The sequence below is a fragment of the Amphiprion ocellaris genome, chromosome 19 (genome assembly GCF_022539595.1).
Source record: "Amphiprion ocellaris isolate individual 3 ecotype Okinawa chromosome 19, ASM2253959v1, whole genome shotgun sequence".
Taxonomy (NCBI): Eukaryota; Metazoa; Chordata; class Actinopteri; family Pomacentridae; genus Amphiprion; species Amphiprion ocellaris.
Window position 1 is genome coordinate 28,632,180 of NC_072784.1, and position 19,361 is coordinate 28,651,540.

Here is a 19,361-nt window from a genome sequence, read left to right on the forward strand (position 1 = left end):
ACTCGCGTCATTTCCTCTGAATAATCTGTGGCTAACCGACTAAAGGAGACGTTAAACGCTCATCTTTGGAGCCGTGAAGACGGAGAGGAGCTGGGTGGGACCAATGTAATGTGGAAATTCATTTTTCTGCCTTTAATTAGCAGGTAAGAGCAGCAAACAGCTCGGGCAAACGGCTGAACACTGCCGGCTAGCTGCGTTAGCTTAGCCACCTCAGAACCTCAGCTGACAGACCGGTGAGACGAACCGTGTGTCCACAAAGATCGAGACTGTTTGAATTAAAAGTGAATAAAAACGGTGCAAATCATAAGCAACTGCAAGTTAATAAATCCGTCCAACAGAATATAGCAGCAGAAGGGATGTAGTTTGGTGCTTATTTATAATTATCAGCTAGATAAAAATCTGCTGTGTTCATTGTGTCAACAATAAAGTACAAGTGATTGTCTGCCCAGTTCATATATATTATAAATATCCACAAGTGATGTCTGTTGTAATTATCATCATGTCTCTGCAGTATTTTACCTGATTTATGCCCTTGATGTTCAACAATTCTGTCATTTTCACAGGTTGAAATAGCAGTAAAGGACCAATTCAACTCATAAAATGTGGTTTTCCACTTAGAAATAGTAATTGCAGCCCCTACATCGTGACTGAAATGTTGTTAATTCATTCATGAGGATTATATTTCAAAGATTATAGCTCATTTGGCAATTGCAAAAAAGAGAACCCATGTGTAAATCATGTTCAATACAATCTAAATGATCAAAATGAGTACAACTACAAAACAATTTAAAGGAGAATACCAAAAACGACTGCTTGGAAAATATAATAACGTGGATAAGTAAATATTTTCTGGAGTTTCTAAAGAGATATAACAGGAAACAGTCAGATATGAGACATATGTAGCAGGTAGGAACTAAAACTTCATCCTACTCATTTCAGACATTATTTTTGGTTCTGGATTGATTATTTTGTTTTTTGGTATTGTGTATTGATTTTCTCTTTTGCCTTCATGACACTGTGGTATGTCTGAAATAAATGAATCAAGTAAATAAAAATAAACAAGGATGCTAGAAATACCAAACACGCATAACCTAAAATTGGAAACGACACCATAGCATTGACTAAAATTATCATAAATATCCTAATTATGCATTAAACTGCAAACTTTTTTTGGATCACAAGAAACAATACATTTTTATAAAGACATACATTTGCTCTTTCTGCAGACATAAACTTAGGTGTATTTTCACATTTGTTCCAGATAAAAGCAGCTGGAAGCGTATCTAAACTGGTCCTTGCAGCTTTAGTGAGAAGCACACAATCAGTTTTGGCAGACAGTCAGCTGTCTGGATGAACAGGTTCACTTTGCAAGTCATGATTTCCCCTCCATAATTCTCCTCCAGGTATGAACAGGAAACGGGCTCTGATTTCAGACACTTTCAAGGTGAAGAAAAGAAGAAATGGCACAGAAAAGTTTGGAGCTGACGATGACGGAGACGGTAGGTTCAGCTCCTAAAGAAGCTCATTACACTTTTATGTAGAACTCCTTAAATGATGTAAAATTCACATTTGCATCAATTTCTTCACCTCAAAGGCCCAACTGACATTAAATCCACCCTGGAGTACCTCAGGACTCTGTTTCCCAGAAAGCTCTTCAACGACACCCTACCTCAAATTGTGCTGAAGCACCAACTGTACAGCATTCACCACGACAAGACTCTGGTGGACAAGGAGGTGGTAAGGTGGCTGTTGTAATGTTGTATGTTTAACTGAACATTCCTGTGGATCTAAGTGCGAAATACAACCCAGTGCCATCTTTGTGCTACGCAGAGTAAATTGCGAGAACAAGGAGAACTGCTGATGTTCCAGCTCGGCTTTGATTCGGATGCTTTCGGGCTGGTTTTCGCTTCGGACTACAAGGCCAAAGTTCTGGCCGGAGAGGAGGGCAAAGTGACGCGAGCAGCAGTGGAGAAGTTCTTGGAGAAAGCCGTTTCCTCCTGCACCGATCTGAGCTTCAGCAAAGACAAGATGCTGAAGGAGTTTCTCTTCACAGACTCTGAGATAACGTATGAAAGAGAACTACCACCTGTCGCACACTTTTATGTTTAATTCTTGTGTAATAGTGCAGAAAAAAATCAGATTCCTTTCAAAATGAATCATTAAGGAAAGATTGTTAACTTGAAACTAAAACACGACTCAGACTAATCAAACATTCCAACGGCTGCTGCTGTTTAAGTGAATTTTGGGGAAATGTGTATAAAATTATTCACAAGATCTCCACAATTTCTAACTTAGGGTTAATGTTCAGCGGGAAAACACAGATAACTTTAGTTTAAAGGTTTAACAGAAGTTAATAAATGCCTTTTTTAAACTTTACAGCTAAATTCTGAAACCTTAACCTTGCCTCGGTGGTTTTGAAAGGTCAGCATGTGCTTTGTTTTCCCTCCGCCCAGGCAGCTGGTGAAGTCGGGCGTCCTGACGGTGAGGGATGCAGGCAGCTGGTGGCTTTCTATTCCCAACTCTGGCAAATTCACAAAGTACTTTATACAAGGTTAGTGTTTTCAAGCATGTCACGTTCATTTCTCATGTTTTTAGTAACTGCTGGACTGTTGGTTTCTAACCGTGTCTCTGGTCAGGCCGTAAAGCCGTGCTCGGCATGGTGAAGAAGTCCAAATACAGTGAAGTCATGAAGGCGGATATCGAGGAGCGGCCGACAACTTCACAAGTTAAATTCCACATGAAGTACCACATCCATGACATAGTTGGTGCAGAGCTGGTACAGAGGTAATAATAGTCTGTAATCCTGCTGTAGCTCCTACTCAGAAATGGATAAAATGCAAATACGATTGGTTAAAATCTAATATCAGGTTAGCGCTTTTTTTTTTTTTTTTTATCTGACAACTTAGTAAGGATTGTTACGGATGTTTTTACCTTTATGTGTTTTGACTGCGTTGATGACGTGTCTTTTATCAGGTGACCGGTCTGATAGATCTGTCAGAATCTGTCAGGTCGGTCCACGCCCCCCGCCGTCCGATGGTATCTGGAGGATGGAATCCCAGGTGTTAGAGGGTGTAGGCCCCCTAGTTCATGGAATCGTTGGCCCACTTCCTGATCTCAGTGACCTCTTTTATCCACCTTCTTGATATAAATATCAATGTACATTACCGTTGAAAAGTTTGGGGTCACTTAGAAATGTCCTTATTTTTGAAAGAAAAGCATTTTTTCTCAATGAAGATAACATTAAATGAATGATAAATCCAGTGTAGACATTGTTAATGTGGTAAATGACTATTGTAGCTGGAAACAGCTGATTTTTAATGGAATATCTCCATAGAGGCACAGAGGAACATTTCCAGCAACCATCACTCCTGTGTTCTAATGCTACATTGTGTTAGCTAATGGTGTTGAAAGGCTCATTGATGATTAGAAAACCCTTGTGCAGTTATGTTAGCACATTAATAAAAGTGTGAGTTTTCATGGAAAACATGGAATTGTCTGGATGACCCCAAACTTTTGAACAGTAATGTATACAGTGAATTCATGCAACAACACTTCTTATGATGCTTCTTGTTTGAAGAAGCGAGACCATCAAAGGGTATCACCTAAAAATGTTGCTTTTCTTCACTTTTAAACAACAAAACTCCCCGGATGGTCAGTTATTTTCAATCTTTTAGAAGGAAATCTGTGACTGGAATGAATAAAAAGGTGCTGCTGAGCCGACACACAACTTCGAGTTTGTTTGGAACTGATTTAATAAAGTGAGTGAGTTTCTGTGGCCTCGGTAAGAAACAAGCACACCTAAATAAACCATAAAGCCATTCTTGAGCTGCAAAACATGAAGTGATGAAGCTGGTAGAATGATATGATAATTGTCTGGGTGATCTCAAACTTTTGAATAGTAAGTATATATATTGATTCTGACAGATCCATCAGGTCGGTCACTTGATAAATGACACGTCATCAACAAGTCGGGAGATGTTTCTGAGTAAGACTGAGATGCTGTCGAAACATGTAAAGGTAGAAACATCCTTAACAATCCTTACTGAGTTGTTTGATAAAAAGAAAACACTGATCTAATGAAAAGACAACAAAATGAACACAATCAATCTCCTCTAATATCCATCAATGACGCTGACCAGTTTTGTGAATACTGAGGAATTCTGTGCTTTGATTTCACTGAATGCGTCTCATTTGTTTTTTCCTTCCAGCATACCGACAACTTCGGGCACATTACTGCGATTTGTGGATTCATGAGCTGCTACAAGGCTGCTAGTCATCAGCCAGTGAATGGATGAGGACAAGAAATACAAACGACAAGAAAAAAAGACTGTACACCAGTGTTTGAATGAGGTCCGACTGGATTAATTTAAGGTTTCAGACATTGTTTGCCAAATGTATTACCAACCCTTGTGGGTTGATGAATCGTCGATTTTGTTGACATGACCTCGTGAGGTTTTGATTTATCTTGTAATAAAGATGATTTGAAATGTTTTTCCCCCTTTAAATGACACATATTACTGATGTAGACAGAATTTATGGATGCCAAATAACAGACACAGCCTCACAAGTGTCAAAAAAGCTGCAGTTTTATATTTCTGGTATTGAAATTTTCCATCTGAATCAGATGTGTAAATATTTCCTCAGGTTCCATGGCCTAATAAATCTAATACACAGCTCTAATCTGTTGAATCAATAGAATTAATCATTTCTATGGTAATGGAAAAGTGGTCTTGTCACATTTAATTCTGCAAAGATGGACAGAAGCTTGACAGAATAGTTACTGAAATGTCTTCACGAATTTCATTTTTTTTTTAATGTCTGTTCTTGTGCTCACTGCATGTTTTGTCTCTTCTTCTGACTGTAATCGAGACTGACAAGGCACTAACTGGAAAACTGGTTTTAAAAAAAAAACATTTCACCTGCTCAGAATGTGACAAGAGTCTGTAAATAAATTTTATTTAAATTACCTTGGCATCTGTTTTCCAGAGCAAAACTTGGGCTTTCTGCATTCTGGCGATTCAATAACATTTTGGTATTCTTTGTGTTGCTTTAAAGGAAAAACGGTTGTATTGTGTGACAAACACGCAGAAATCACATCTGTTTTACAGGAATTTATTGGCTTTCAAAAAGTGACAATAGCTTTTATCCATAAAACTAAAGAGTCACAACATTGGCTTGAATTAAAGCACAGCTTGATGTCTGAGTACAATACCGATGAACTTAACCCCTGATCTAGTAGTTCAAATACATTTTGTAAATAGGCAAAAAATATAACTGTAGCAATTCTAATCTTAAGTTTTCAGTATATGATGCACATACATGCTGTCAGCATTAATTACAAAAAGCTAGGCTTGTAGGGAGATTAAGGTAGCGTTAACTGTAGAGGTAATAAACAAAAGGATATTCATAGTGTTAGTTTAACAATACAGTGAGTGAGTGTAACTTCTGTGAAGAAAGATACAAAATAGTCAAATCACGATTATAACAAAAAGATGAGTACACGGTTTACTACACCATAACCGACAGTAGCTTTGTTACTGTTATTAGCAGGCATAGATGCTCTTCTTAGTGACACTGCTCAGCCAGTAGTGATGCTAAAGAAAGTAAAATGTGCTGCACAAAAAGGTTTCTGATAAATGCCCACAGAGCATTAAAGGTGCTCTTGTTCCCCATCACCAAAACACCTCAACATTTCTGATCCCATTTGTCATCAAGTTTTCAGATTTGCACTCCTGGGCAGCTTTTACAGTCGACACACTTCTGGGGGAAAGAAAAATACCATAAAACGTGACGGGTCCAATTGGAGCCAAATGCATAAAACACTTTTAGATTTTTCAGGGGGTTAATAGCACTGTTGGTGTCTGCAGACCTTCTTCCAGTCTGGATTTTCAGTATCTTTCAGGCGTCATTCGATCCGTGAGAATCAATGAACATGAATCGTACTGGGACTGAAAACTGACTACTGGCAAAGAGGTTATGGTACATGAACAGTCATTCGAGGCAATAAGAACTTCACAGATGGTTACTTCGAGCTCCTTGCGGACAGCGCGATGACACAACTGCCGTCGCAAAGAGAACGTGAACTTGGGACGTGAGAATGCCGTCGATCTGGGAGCTGAACGAACAGCAGGTCTCAACAGCAAACTGTCGGCTGTGTTTTGAAGGTTCGAGACAAATGAACAAAAGGTTTTTCTTTTCGGCTAAAATACAGCGTTTGTGCAGGATGTATTTGGCAAAATTTTTCTTCCACTCAAAACAAACAACTAGGACTGTAAACAAAAAAAGGTGGACAACCAGTGGAAGAATAAATTGAAGACATTCCACGGTCCGTTTTACAAAACATCCAATCCATTTTAGAAGGCCTCAAGAAATTCATAGTCCTGTCTATACAGTATACATGGTTAGGAAAGAACTAGGGTCTCTAATAGTCCAACCCCTTCTCCTAAATCTGACTCTAGGCTGAATTTTTCATGGAAACGGTTGGTAGAACTGTTGTAGCTACACTTATGGAAGGACAGAATCTGAAGTACATGGTTTTTGTGTGTATACTGGTGTGTTTCTCCTGTATCTCTAGCCACCCTCACCACCTGTAGCTGTTCCAGTGGAGGCAATCTTAGAGGAGGCTGCACTTCCTCCGGTTCTTCTTGACGGGTGGAGGGCACAGGACGGCCCGGATGGCCTCGTCGAACACAGTTTTAAGGCCACGCTGAGTCAGGGCTGAGCACTCCAGGTACTTGACGGAACCTGAGGGAAGCATGCAGAGACGGGGTTATTTCTAGAAATTTTTCTCTCTTAAAGTCTCGATTTTAGCCTGAGAAAAGCCTGAAGTTGTTACCAATCTCTTTGGCCATGGCCAGTCCTTGGGGATAGGTGATGGGAGAGAGCTTCTTCTCCTTCAGTTTCTCCATGGTGTCCTTGTCATCTCTCAGATCCAGCTTGGTGCCCACAAGGATAATGGGAGTGTTGGGACAGTGGTGTCTCACCTCAGGGTACCACTGCACAGAAACAACAGACAAGACGGGATAGAAATTAGTAAATATGTCTGTGGTATCTTGGATGTGCTGTTAATTAAGTGCTGGCAATCATAGGGCATAAACTAGTAACTGTTTCCATTATTACTCTGCCAAGGAGATAGAGCCTCAGAGGAGTTCTGTGACGATTGCTGTTGGTTTGTCTGTCTGTTAGCAACATTACTCAACAAATTTGGATAAAATTTTCAATACTGTCAGTATATTTTTCATTTTCAAAAACACGGTTCTTGCCATTGCTGCTCTACATCTGATATCAGTTTCACACCTCCCGTCTGATGTCATCCATGAACCATGATATTTGAAATGATGAAACCTAATTCTATGTTACAGGTTGGGATGATATTTTTCTTTGAAGTTACCATTACTTCTGTTTTCTTTTTGTTTAAAGACAGACCAAGTTTTTGGCTCTCTGTGTTAATTGTGGAAACTCTGGTTTGCAAGTTTTCTTCACTGTTCGCTATTAGCACTGTGCCATCTGCATAATGTTTGATATTTATGTTATAACCTCCAATGGATACTCCTGGGAAGCCTTGTATTTCCTCATGATGTTTTCACTGTAAAAGGAGAACAGGTCAGTTGACACATTCCTGTCTGAGCCTCGTTTTATTGGTTGTTCTTCAACAATTCTGTTGTTTAATCTCACTGCTGCACGTTGCTGCCAATAGATATTTTTTATCATTTGTTAATCATTTTTTTATTATTAATTTTATTCTAGCATCTGGATTATTGCTTGATGTTTATTGCATGTAATTATGTGAAGCTAAAATCATTATTGTGCTTAATGTTCATGCAATTTTGCGGCCCTACTTCTATCTTAGTGAATTAATTGCTTTTTTTCCTTCATGGTTTAGTATTTTAATGCCAGGTATCTGTGGGACCTCTCTCTGTCCGCCTCCTCATCCCTCATTTTCTTTTTAAATAATCAGCTACAGATCATTTTATCTTTCTAACAAACACCAACTGAACAGTTTGTTTAACAGACCAGGCAGGGACAGACTGACAGAGTCACAGAAGTTATAAAAGTAATAGAGTGACACCAATACAGCTTAATGATCATCATTCACTTGTACGAATGCAAACAGTTCAAATTTCAGCTCCGACACACTCAAAACATTGCAGTCTGGAGCCCTGATTTGTCAGCAAAGTGATCCATTTATACAACAACAACAGAGTAATGTGAATCATGGTTGTTTCCACTTAAAGTTTAATATTCTCTTTTTAGCTTAGGCTTTTGGTTTTCATAACCTCCTGAGTGGACCTGCTGTTCTGGTTCTGACCCGGTAATGTTCAGTTGGTTTAGTCTGAAGATGACACTAGGAGCAGCCAGAGTGAACCATTCCAGTAAAGTTGTGGTCTTGAAAGTCAAAACAAACCGTTGTTTCATCGAGCTGAGGGGAAGTGCAGGGCCAGATAATAATTTCTTGTGGGTTTTATCGCCAAGAGAAACTCCCTCACCATGCAAGTGATCACATGACTCACAGTTAATATGAAAAAAATATTGATTATTGCTGCTGTAGAGCCGCAAAGCAGAATTTTCTTCACATTTAAAGGAGAATGAGGCTCAAGAAACGGCTTCAGCTTGTTACTGTGAAGAGCTACGAGGCTCCTGTCACTTAGAGACTCTTGTTTGAGTCACGACTTTGCTGTTGATGCTGTAAAACTGAACTAGTTACCAACCACCGCTGTTCACTACAAGCAGCAGAAGTTGTAACTCCCATAAAGTCATTTGGTAATTGCAAAATATAAGGAAGTAATTATTAAATCAAAGCTGAGTTTGACGCAACACTTAAACATATCCTAATAGGGTGTTCAGTATTAGAAAATAATAGATAACTGCCATTGTGCTCATTTGTTAATTAACACTAATCTTTAAAGCTATTAAGAGTGCAAATAATTACACTAACACTTTTCAGTTACAGTTTTCTCAGTGAGTCACTAAAAACTTGTTCACAAAGTCATCTCATGTTACCCTGAGGGCTCTGAAGAGTGGATTAAAATAATTTGGTTCAATAAGTCAAGTCACTTTTATTTATTTATCGCAACTAAAACATCAGACGTCGACCCAAAGAGCTTTTTAACGAAGAAATAAGATAGGTATTGACTTGTTTAAACATTAAGGTCAAGGCTCTAGAATATTCTTTATTATAAAAGTGCAGCTAGCTCTTATAAATATTAAAGGGAAGACTCAACATGATATACTATATAATATTGTGTATTACTGTGCAACTGGGACCAGATCTGGTTTATATGTGGTCAAACTGTGCAACTAGTTTTCTCCTGTGTAAATATTGTAGGAAACAATACTTCACACTGTGTTTATAACAACTCATTTTATAGTAAATTTGAACATTTATCAAGCAGAAATACCAAACATTCTCCACTGTAAGGATGTGTTGCTTTTCTTTCCCTTTATCATAAGTCAATTAAGAAGATAATCTGAAGATTAATCGACAATAATTGTTAGTTGCATCTCGACTTTCAATCACATCCTTCGGAAAACAAAACTGCATGATTTTTCCTGTGAGTCTATGGGTTACGTGGTTTTTTAGATTTGGTTTCCATCTCAACTAACTGGTTTTAGAGTTATGTAGAAAGGCTAATTGAAGCTTGGCTGGGACTGATCAACACAGATGCCTTTCCAGCCTCCACTCTTTCCCTTTAAGACTCACCTTGGCACGGACGTTTTCGAACGAGGCAGGACTCACAAGCGAAAAGCAGATGAGAAACACATCCTGGTGAGAGAAAGAAAACAAAGCAATCAGAGCCCATCGCAGTCATCTCCTGTTAGAAACATTAGAAGGAAAAAAGTTCCGCATTCACAAAGGTGTGGTGTTTTCTTTCCTTTTAACTTCCTTGTTCATTCTCGTAACCCAAACTTTCCAAAATGATTACATAAGGGGAATAATAAGCAAAACATAATACAGTATTGTGTGTCTGCTTTTTTCTGGTACCGTCTGTGGGTAGGAAAGTGGGCGGAGTCTGTCATAGTCTTCTTGTCCTGCTGTATCCCAAAGGCCCAGGTTCACCGGCTTCCCGTCCACCATAACATTGGCGGAGTAGTTGTCGAACCTGAAAGAATCGATGACATGTAAATGAGCCAAAGATGTACTGATATCTGAAGAGGAAATCAATTTCTTAAATGATCTCCTGTGCCTTTTTGCCTCTTTGGTTCTCTGTTGAAAATGAATCATCCCCTGTCAGATGCAGCTGGACCAAAATCTTGTTCAGCAACTGCCTGCTGAGCCGGTCCATGCCACAGTGGCAGTGACAAAATCAATACAGCTGGTCCAGAATCAGATAAGGTGCAAGTTTTTTCACATAACTTCCTCCAATGTTTCCATTTCCCTGATTCTTATTTACAGTTCAGAGCAGCCACTGTATGTTTTCTTGCAAACCATCAAAAATATTCCTGTGAAAAAGCAGCCGGAGAACGAACTGTCACTGTAACAATCATGCAGTGACTGTGTAGAAAACAAGGGTGGAGACCAGTGATGGACTGCTTGACTTACATAAATAAATAAATACACTCTGCACTGCAGTCTCAGATACTCACACTGTGGGGATGTACTCTCCAGGGAAGGCATTGGTGGTGTAGCTGATGAGCAGACAGGTCTTACCCACAGCTCTGGAAGGAAGAAGAGATTTGTTCAGTGTTTATGCGGCTTTTTCTGTCGTACATTCAGGCTGAAGTCCTAACCAGTACATCAGGGGCAAGTTAGCATCAGTTATTAATGTTAAAAAATGCCCTGTATATGTAAACATTCAGCTTACTGGCATAGAAAGACATTGGTAAAAGTTCAATCACGGTCATTCCAGTTCCAGTCAGGTGAAATCAAACCCTGTCAAATTATCTGATCTCATAGAACAGGTTTGTGCGGTGCAGACTGGGTTTTGTTTTTGCAAGACATACATGCAAGAACGCTAGAAAAGGGTTATCTGCCATATCTGAAACTTCAGAGGTTCCCTTTTACATGAACTCTGTCTGCTTCAAGGTTCCCTTTAGTGTAAACTGAAAATAAAAGGTTTGACCCATTCTCAGGCCTATGAATGACTGTGCTGCTGTGGTATCCACCACACCCAGGATAAGATGTTATGAGTGTTTACCTCCCACGTATTGTTACACATCTGAGTGTCAGCCTCGGCTCAAGTGTTAATCCTCACAGCTGCAGTTAAACCCGCAAATTCACAGTTAACTTTAAATGATCTGGATCCACACAGCAGCCAACCCAGAAGCTCTGGCTCTTTAAATATCTCAGTTGTTAAGGGTTTGTTGCCCAACTCTAATTAAAAGTGCGGTTAGGAGGCTCTGTCCTGTGATGTCTGACTCAGCCAAGTGTGAAGAAAACAGTAAAAAAAAAAAAAAAAAACGAGATAAGTGAAAGATTAGCCAGCCACCTCCACACTAGCTTTGCTCTAACGTAATACTGCCTTATATGAGTGATAATTCACACAACAAATGCCGAATAATTCTTCCTATAGAGCAACTAGTTGACTAAATGATAACATTCACGTCGCTAAAATGAACAGGTAGTTACAGCTCCGGTGCTAACTTCACCCGTCTGGGAAAAATGTGTCAAAATGTTTCCCCGTTAGCTCGTCTGCTGACAGCCTTCCAGCTTCACTCCGTCGTTAAAGTTAAACACAAGCTGGGACTCAAACTAGCAGCTAGCTGGATGAAGTTAACTTACCCGTCTCCGACAACAACACACTTTATGGCCTGCATTGCGCCGCGGCTGGAGGAATGCTGTTAGCCCGGGAGCCAGCTAACGTTAGCTCAAGTGTCTTTTTTCTTTGTCCGGCGCTGCTCGCTGGAGAAACGTTCCGACAGCGGCTCGCTAACGGCCTTCGGTGTCGCGGCGGAGCTCCGGGGATGTGGAAGAAGCCCGTGGGGAGACTTACAGCAACTTATCTCGCACTTTAACACAAGTTTTCTCAGAAACTCCCTCGCGACATTCCCATGCTTTCGTGGGCTGATCTGTGGGAACTATGAAGCAAAACAGCGGCCACCACCCCTAAGAAAAAAATGAAGTTAGCTTCCACCAGCAGATGCTGCATCCGGTGCGCCAGTCTGATCCGCCCACAAAAACTCCAGGAACGTCCGAAAAACAAGCAGCTGGACGGCCACCGGTTGATCTAAATACACGACACAGTTAAATATAGTATTAATTAATTTCTTTTAAAAAGGGAATTTTAAATTTGGTCTGTTAAAACATATAATGAAATATTTAAAAGTCGGCCTATTTAGGGTGGGACACGGAGAGAGGAACTGACGTCAGCTCGGCAATCCCTATTGATTACAAGGAAGTTGGAAAAGAGGGATTTATTCCCTGAATCTGCCTTCCAGGATTTAGGAAATCAGGTAGATCTGGCTGGTTACCTCACATTAAACTGGTGGCAGTAACATTTTTCCATAAACACGACCGTTCAAAAGTTTGGGGTCACTCAGGCAATTCCATGTTTTCCATGAAAACTCACACTTTTATTCATGTGCTAACATAACTGCACAAGGGTTTTCTAAAATCATCAGTGAGCCTTTCAACACCATTAGCTAACACAATGTAGCATTAGAACACAAGTGTGAAGTTTGACGGCGGATTCAACCAACTGGTACTTTATCTGTAGAAAAATGTTACCTTGGTGTATAATTAGGATAAATAGATGGTATTAAGGAAAACTATAACTCTTGCTTTGGGCAGAAGTGTTGGAGAATTGCTTCATGGATAGTTAGGGTAGTTAAGATAGTTAAGAGCTCTACATAAGATGATAAAAATATCTTTTTTTTTTTTGGAATACTGCACTATATCCAAGTACACGAGTTGGAAAGAATAAGACTGTGCCATTTGATCTCTCTTTGTGTTTCCAGAAAAAAAGATGATTCAACAACACAGTAAAGGCTCTTTAAAAAAAATGCTGTAACATTAGACTAACCAGCTGGTTAACTTATAAACTGATATTCAATCTGTGATTTTTTCATTTGTGACTTAAAAAATGCCTAATATTCACTGGTCCTCAGATGTGATGATATGCTGCTTTTCTCTATTTTATTTTCTGTATATTTGGGGTTTTGAACTATTGATTCGACAAAGAAAAACATTTAACGATAACCTCAGCAATGGGCAATCTGACAAATATATATACATATTATAGATGATCAATAATTCAGTCTAGTTTTACTTACATCATAACATATGTAATCAGAAGACTCTTGTTAAGGACTATTACTTATTTATTCAACATATAAAATCCTTGTGTTGTTGAAAAGTGAAAATCAGTATGAGTAGCAGACATAAACCTGTTAATCAGTGGACTGTTATATTGAAAATCCGCATGCCTCAGATACTTTTTGCAGTGGAGAACAATACGATATAATAAGATTAAATAAATCTTGACATGAGGAAATGTAGTGCTTAGCAAAAAAGCAACAAACTAGAAGTACGAGACATCTTTGAAAATAACAACAGGTAAACTAAAATAAGACAAGAACAGAAAGGTAATACTGGCAATGATTCTGAGTAATACTGCACATGAAATCAAAAATATGAAGAAATCCTACAAATAAAACTGAAGTGTTTCACATGATAAAGAAATATTGCACGTGAAAAAATGAAATATCTAACATTACATTAAGATGTCCATCCATCCATCCATTATCTGCACAGCTTCATCCTCAACAGGGTTTCAGAGGGGCTGGAGTCTATCCCAGCTGACTGAGGGCGAAGGCAGGAGACGCCTGGACAAGTCTACATTAAGATGTACATAAAAATGAAATATTGCACATAAAATATATAAAGATGTGTTGAATGTAATAAAAATATATACATGAGTAGTGACACAACTAGTGAAAAAGTAGTGTGAAATTTTGCATCCACATAACATTTATGCAGTCAAAAGTTTGCATGCACCTTCTCATTCATCCATCCATTATCTATACACCGCTTAATCCTCACTAGGGTCATGGGGGGGCTGGAGTCTATCCCAGCTGACTCAGGTGAAGGCAGGGGACACCCTAGACAGGTCGCCAGTCTGTCCCAGGGCTACATATATAGACAAACAATCACTCTCACATTCACACCTACGGGCAATTTAGAGTAATCAATTAACCTCAGCATATTTTTGGACTGTGGGAGGAAGCCGGAGTACCCGGAGAGAACCCACGCATGCACAGGGAGAACATGCAAACTCCATGCAGAAAGATCCCGGGAAAGCCGGGACGCGAACCAGGGACCTTCTCGCTGCAAGGCGAAAGTGCTAACCACTACGCCACTGTGCAGCCCCCTTCTCATTCAATGTCTTTTATTTATTTGTATTATTTTCTACATTATTTTCTACATTGTTGATCAACACTGAAGATTAACAGTTTTTTGTTTCCAACATAACTCCATATGTATTCTTTTATAGTTTTGATGTCTTCAGTACTAATCTACAATGTATAAAATAAGTAAGTAAAAACCATTTAATGAGAAGATGTGTCCAAACTTTTGACTCCAGAATTCATTTATCCAAATGCCAGCTCTGTATCCAGAAAATGTGTGTTTTTTAACCCGTTCTCAGCAAGCAGCCACAAAATCAAACTGCAAAGAAGCATTAACATTTCATAAATATATATTAAAAATAGCATAAAGTCTTACTTTATTTGTTTGTTAGCTGGAAATTTTCACAAAAAAGTCCAAGCATACAGACACACACTGTTAAAACTTGTAAAACATATAAATCTAAAATATTTATTTGTGCTGTATAAAAACTACATCGTCCTCCTTTGATACACTTTTTGTTTATTTGCTGACTGTTATTTGTTTTTCTGTGGTTATGTAGATGATACGTGTAGTTCAGTTTTGTGTGTATATATGGTGTAATTTAGACAAAATTAAAATAAAATAAAATAAAATAAAATAAAATAAAATAAAATTAAATTGAATTGAATTGAATTGAATTAAATTAAATTAAATTGAATTAAATTAAATTAAATTAAATTAAATTAAATTAAAATAAATAAAACAAAACAAAACTAAACTAAACTAAACTAAACTAAACTAAACTAAACTTAATTTAATTTAATTTAATTTAATTTAATTTAATTTAATTTAATTTAATTTAATTTAATTTATTTTATTTTATTTTATTTTATTTTATTAAAACGAGCATTCCTCCTGAGAGTCGGAACTCGGGGCCGATTGCTCCATACGACCGTCTACTTCCGTGTGTCACAGCGTTATCTGTCCGCCCGTTGACCATAACAGGAGTCGGCGGAGAAGCTTTCGGGGTGGAGCAGCTCTGCCAACACAGTCGATGTGGAAAAAACAGAGCCAACGGTAGAAAAATGAGGTGTCACCGTTTCCTCCAGCTGACTCGGTGAACCGAAGAACCGCCGGGCCTTTATGGCGAGCCTGTCCTACTTGGTGCTCCGGTTTTCGGGCTCCGCTGGCCGGACGTACGGGGTGTTCTCCAAAGGCTTGACGAGGACTTTGTTGATATTTTTTGATCTCGCATGGCGGCTGCGAATCAGATTCCCGTACATCTACCTGGTGGCCTCCATGATGTTTAACGTCAGATTACAGGTAATTACCGGAACTCACCTGCTGTTCAGCTCAACCGGAGACGGAAAGCTGCTGATCCCGGTTCAGCTGAACCGACCTGCTGATGTCAACAAGCCATCAGCTGATTTAAAGGCCTCAGTGTTGTTGTCGTTTTATGTCGCCTGTTTTAAACATTTCTCGTCATGGAAAATAACCTTTGAACACAAAGGTTAAAACTAGAGCAGACTAATGCAACGATAAATTTTAAATTAAATGAAAATAAATGTGCTGATTCACGAATATCATCGTCTGATAACTTCAGTTTGTGATACATTAACTTGAGAGGTGCTTCTAATGTTTTCAGAACTGGTTAAATATTAATTTTAGTTATAAATACAAACATTTATTCATCATGCAACATCTTTAAGTGAAAGTCCTCCTTCTTAGCAGATGTAAACCTGAAGATTTCCACTTTGAGGAATCAGGACGGTGGATGATTGAATTGTTTTTTATCTGTATCAGAACTAACGCTAACCTTTAGTCCTTTAACAACACCTGATGTTTTGTTTTCTTCACTGTGAGTTGTTTTAAGAGATTTATTCTCTCCAAATACACAGAAAATACTCATTTAAACCAATTTAATGCTACTATAAACTTTACTTTTTATTGAAATTAAGGTGGGCTGCACAGTGGTGTAGTGGTTTGCACTTTCGCCTTGCAGCAAGAAGGTCCCTGGTTCGCGTCCCGGCTTTCCCGGGATCTTTCTGCATTGAGTTTGCATGTTCTCCCTGTGCATGCGTGGGTTTTCTCCGGGTACTCCGGCTTCCTCCCACAGTCCAAAAATATGCTGAGGTTAATTGATCATTCTAAAGTGCCCGTAGGTGTGAATGTGTGAGTGATTGTTTGTCTCTGTATGTAGCCCTGTGACAGACTGGTGACCTGTCTAGGGTGTCCCCTGCCTTCACCTGAGTCAGCTGGGATAGACTCCAGCCCCCCCCCATGACCCTAGTGAGGATTAAGCAGTGTATAGATAATGGATGGATGGATGAAATTAAGGTGTTGATTCATGAATATCATCATCTGATAACTTCAGTTTGTGATGCATTAACCTGAGAGGTGCTTCTAATATTTTTAGGAGTGGCTAAATATTCATTTAGTTATCTATATAGAAAATTAATACATATTATTTATTGATTTATCTGCCAAAACTTTTCTGATTGGTGGTTTGTGAAATATCAGACAACAGTAAACAAAAACAACAACAATATTCAATCCCACTTTTCTGTTACAATAAAAAGTAGAAACCAGCTGTTTTTCTCCATTTCAGCTTAAAGAACTTTGAATATTCGATAATCAGCTGATGCTAAATAGGATTTAAACAATCAAAGACAAAATCTAAACGTAGGTTTTCATTTTAAAATATTTTTAGAAGCTGATTGACACTTAATCTGTCTCCGATGCTCCAACTTAAACTCGGGTTTACTCATATTATTTGCAATTTAACTGACAGTTTTTAACTATCAGTCGAGCTGCAGCAGTAAATCAATTTGTTGTCGGGTATTTAACTAATCATCAGAATTATTGATAATCGATTATTCAGTTCAATCTCCTGATTCCGCTCCTTAGATGTAATTATTTTCTGGTTTCTTTCCTTCTTTATGACACAGAAAACTGGACATTTGTCATCTTGGGAATTGATCAATGCTTTTTTCACCATTTTGTGATGTTTTATAGATCAAGCTACTAATTGATTAATCAAGAATATAATCAACAGTTGGAGGAATCATTAGTTGGAGCCCTGTTAAATCAAATACTTCTAAAGTTTACATTGTCAGAAAAGGTTGATTTGGACAGAGTCTTTGTTGATAATTAAAATGAGTAAATAGATGTGTCAAAATGAGCAGATGGAAGAATATTGTGGTTATTTGAACAGATATTGCAACTGCATAATGAATTGTGATTCTTTTTAGTGGCTAATTTGGTTTCTTCTGTGAAAAAACACCTAAAAAAAAAGATGTTTTTTTTACTGAAGTTTGTGGCAAACAAACAAGGAAACATGATCTACACTGCCTGTCCAAAAAAAGAAGTCACCGCCTGGATTTAACTAAGTAAATAAGTAAGATCCTTCCATTGGATAATTCTTCATGGGGCTCACATTGTGAATGGATCAGGGAGCATGAGATGGATTGTCCTCCACAGAGTCCAGACCTCAGCCCCACTGAGAATCTTTGGGATGTTCTGGAGAAGATTTTGTCCGACTCTCCCATCATCAATATAAGATCTTGGTAGAAAATTAATGCAACTCTGGACAGAAATAAATGCTGTGACATTGCAGAAGCTTATTGAAACGATGCCACAGTGAATGTGTGTTGTTCTCAGAGCTAAAGGCGTCCAATGAAATATTAGCATGTGAGACTTTTTCTTGGCAGCGTATTTCAAATAGTAAGCTGTAGATTAATGACAAACACTGAGGAAAGAGTGGATGTTGCACAGTCCTGATGATGCTTTGTTGAGTTTCTTATCTATGGGGTGGTTTGGGGGTTTTTCTGGATAATCTGTTCATCCAGACTCTTCTTCTCTTTCCAGGTCCACATTGAAATCCACTGAGTCTTCATCCAGACACTGAACCCTGAACAGCGAGCACTGCCTTGTTCCCACCTCTGAACGTCGCAGCGATGTGGACCAAGAGGACGCTTGATTCTGCGAGAAAAGTGACACGGCTGATTGTTTCTGTCGTCGCAGAAGCCCGGCGCCTTCGCAGGTGAAGGACGGCGACGTCTGCAGAAATGCGACGGGGGGATTCTGACGGTGGAGGTTACTGATCTGGGAGGATTTCTCTTCTCTCTGGACGATAGAAGATTGTTACTGCTCCGACATGTTTGTCTCAAAAACTGGATCCATTTCACTTTAATTTAAAAAGGAAATCTTGTCGCTGCACATCACAAACAAGCATGTTTCTGTCTCTTTGGTGGCTCGGACACTTTCTGTTGGAAGCGGGTTTAGCTGTCGAAGGTACGCCGTCTTTTAGCAGAGGTTTGTTGTAGAACAGCTGCAACTGGAATCACTGCATGTCTCTGTTGACGTCGTCACTCTCACTGTTGTGTTTCTGCATATCAGCGGCACTGGAAGAAGGTGACGCTAGTGAGAAATGTTACCTGGAAAACAGTTTTTTTTTTCTTTTTAGACGCATTTGTCTCAAGTTTTGATTTCTGTGAAATAATGTGTTTGTGGAGCTTTGAAGTCACAAAAGTGAGAATGATCGAACTCTGGAGGAAATAAATCAATGAAATCACAATTCTCAGCCTCTTCTGTAAGTGTGGCAACAAAGAGGTTTACTACAGTTCTAGTACTTTTACATTTCTACCTCCATTTATACACACAAGTCCTCTTTAATCACAGGTCTTGTGTCGATGTATGAGGTGAAAAATATAAGAAGAGGAAGAAAGAAGCAAAAAAAACCTTCACTAAAATCTACAAAAAAATAAGAGAAATTACGTGCAATATGTCAAAAAATATATATTTTTTAACCAGAACAACATCACAATTTTATCAGAAGATGAAAGTAGAGTTTATAGTGACCAGAAATAATCAGAATAAACGATACAAAATATAAATATAAACAGAAGTAGAAAAATGTGACTTAAAAATATAAACATAAGGAGAAACAAAACCAACTGGTCTGAATGTGGAACTAAAACGAGTTGGACACCTCTGCGCTACATGACTGAGCTGTAATATCATCTGTGATCCACACGGGGGAAGCAGCAGCTTCAAACTGAACCATGCATCAGACGTAAAGAAGCAGCTGCTGCAGAGA

At 38.7% G+C, this 19,361-nt stretch overlaps 3 protein-coding genes across 3 annotated transcripts; 2 read left to right on the plus strand and 1 right to left on the minus strand.

The window, feature by feature from the left end:
• The first annotated feature begins 7 nt into the window (after positions 1–7).
• stk19 (serine/threonine kinase 19) lies at positions 8–4,491 on the plus strand. The gene is made up of 7 exons (XM_023281724.3): positions 8–143; positions 1,404–1,499; positions 1,595–1,737; positions 1,831–2,066; positions 2,454–2,551; positions 2,637–2,784; positions 4,209–4,491. The coding sequence occupies exons 2-7, from the start codon at positions 1,406–1,408 to the stop codon at positions 4,252–4,254; spliced, it is 765 nt and encodes a 254-aa protein (XP_023137492.2). The 5' UTR covers positions 8–143; positions 1,404–1,405; the 3' UTR covers positions 4,255–4,491.
• Positions 4,492–5,096: 605 nt separating this feature from the next.
• On the minus strand, positions 5,097–12,068 carry LOC111576185 (ras-related C3 botulinum toxin substrate 1-like). Its single transcript, XM_023281748.3, has 6 exons — positions 11,720–12,068; positions 10,585–10,656; positions 9,983–10,100; positions 9,701–9,763; positions 6,836–6,995; positions 5,097–6,744 (listed from the first exon to the last, which is right to left on the minus strand). The coding sequence occupies exons 1-6, from the start codon at positions 11,752–11,754 to the stop codon at positions 6,614–6,616; spliced, it is 579 nt and encodes a 192-aa protein (XP_023137516.1). The 5' UTR covers positions 11,755–12,068; the 3' UTR covers positions 5,097–6,613.
• A 3,182-nt stretch (positions 12,069–15,250) lies between these two features.
• LOC111576181 (small integral membrane protein 10-like protein 2A) lies at positions 15,251–18,839 on the plus strand. Its single transcript, XM_023281745.3, has 2 exons — positions 15,251–15,586; positions 18,131–18,839. The coding sequence occupies exons 1-2, from the start codon at positions 15,407–15,409 to the stop codon at positions 18,149–18,151; spliced, it is 201 nt and encodes a 66-aa protein (XP_023137513.1). The 5' UTR covers positions 15,251–15,406; the 3' UTR covers positions 18,152–18,839.
• The last annotated feature ends 522 nt before the right edge of the window (positions 18,840–19,361 follow it).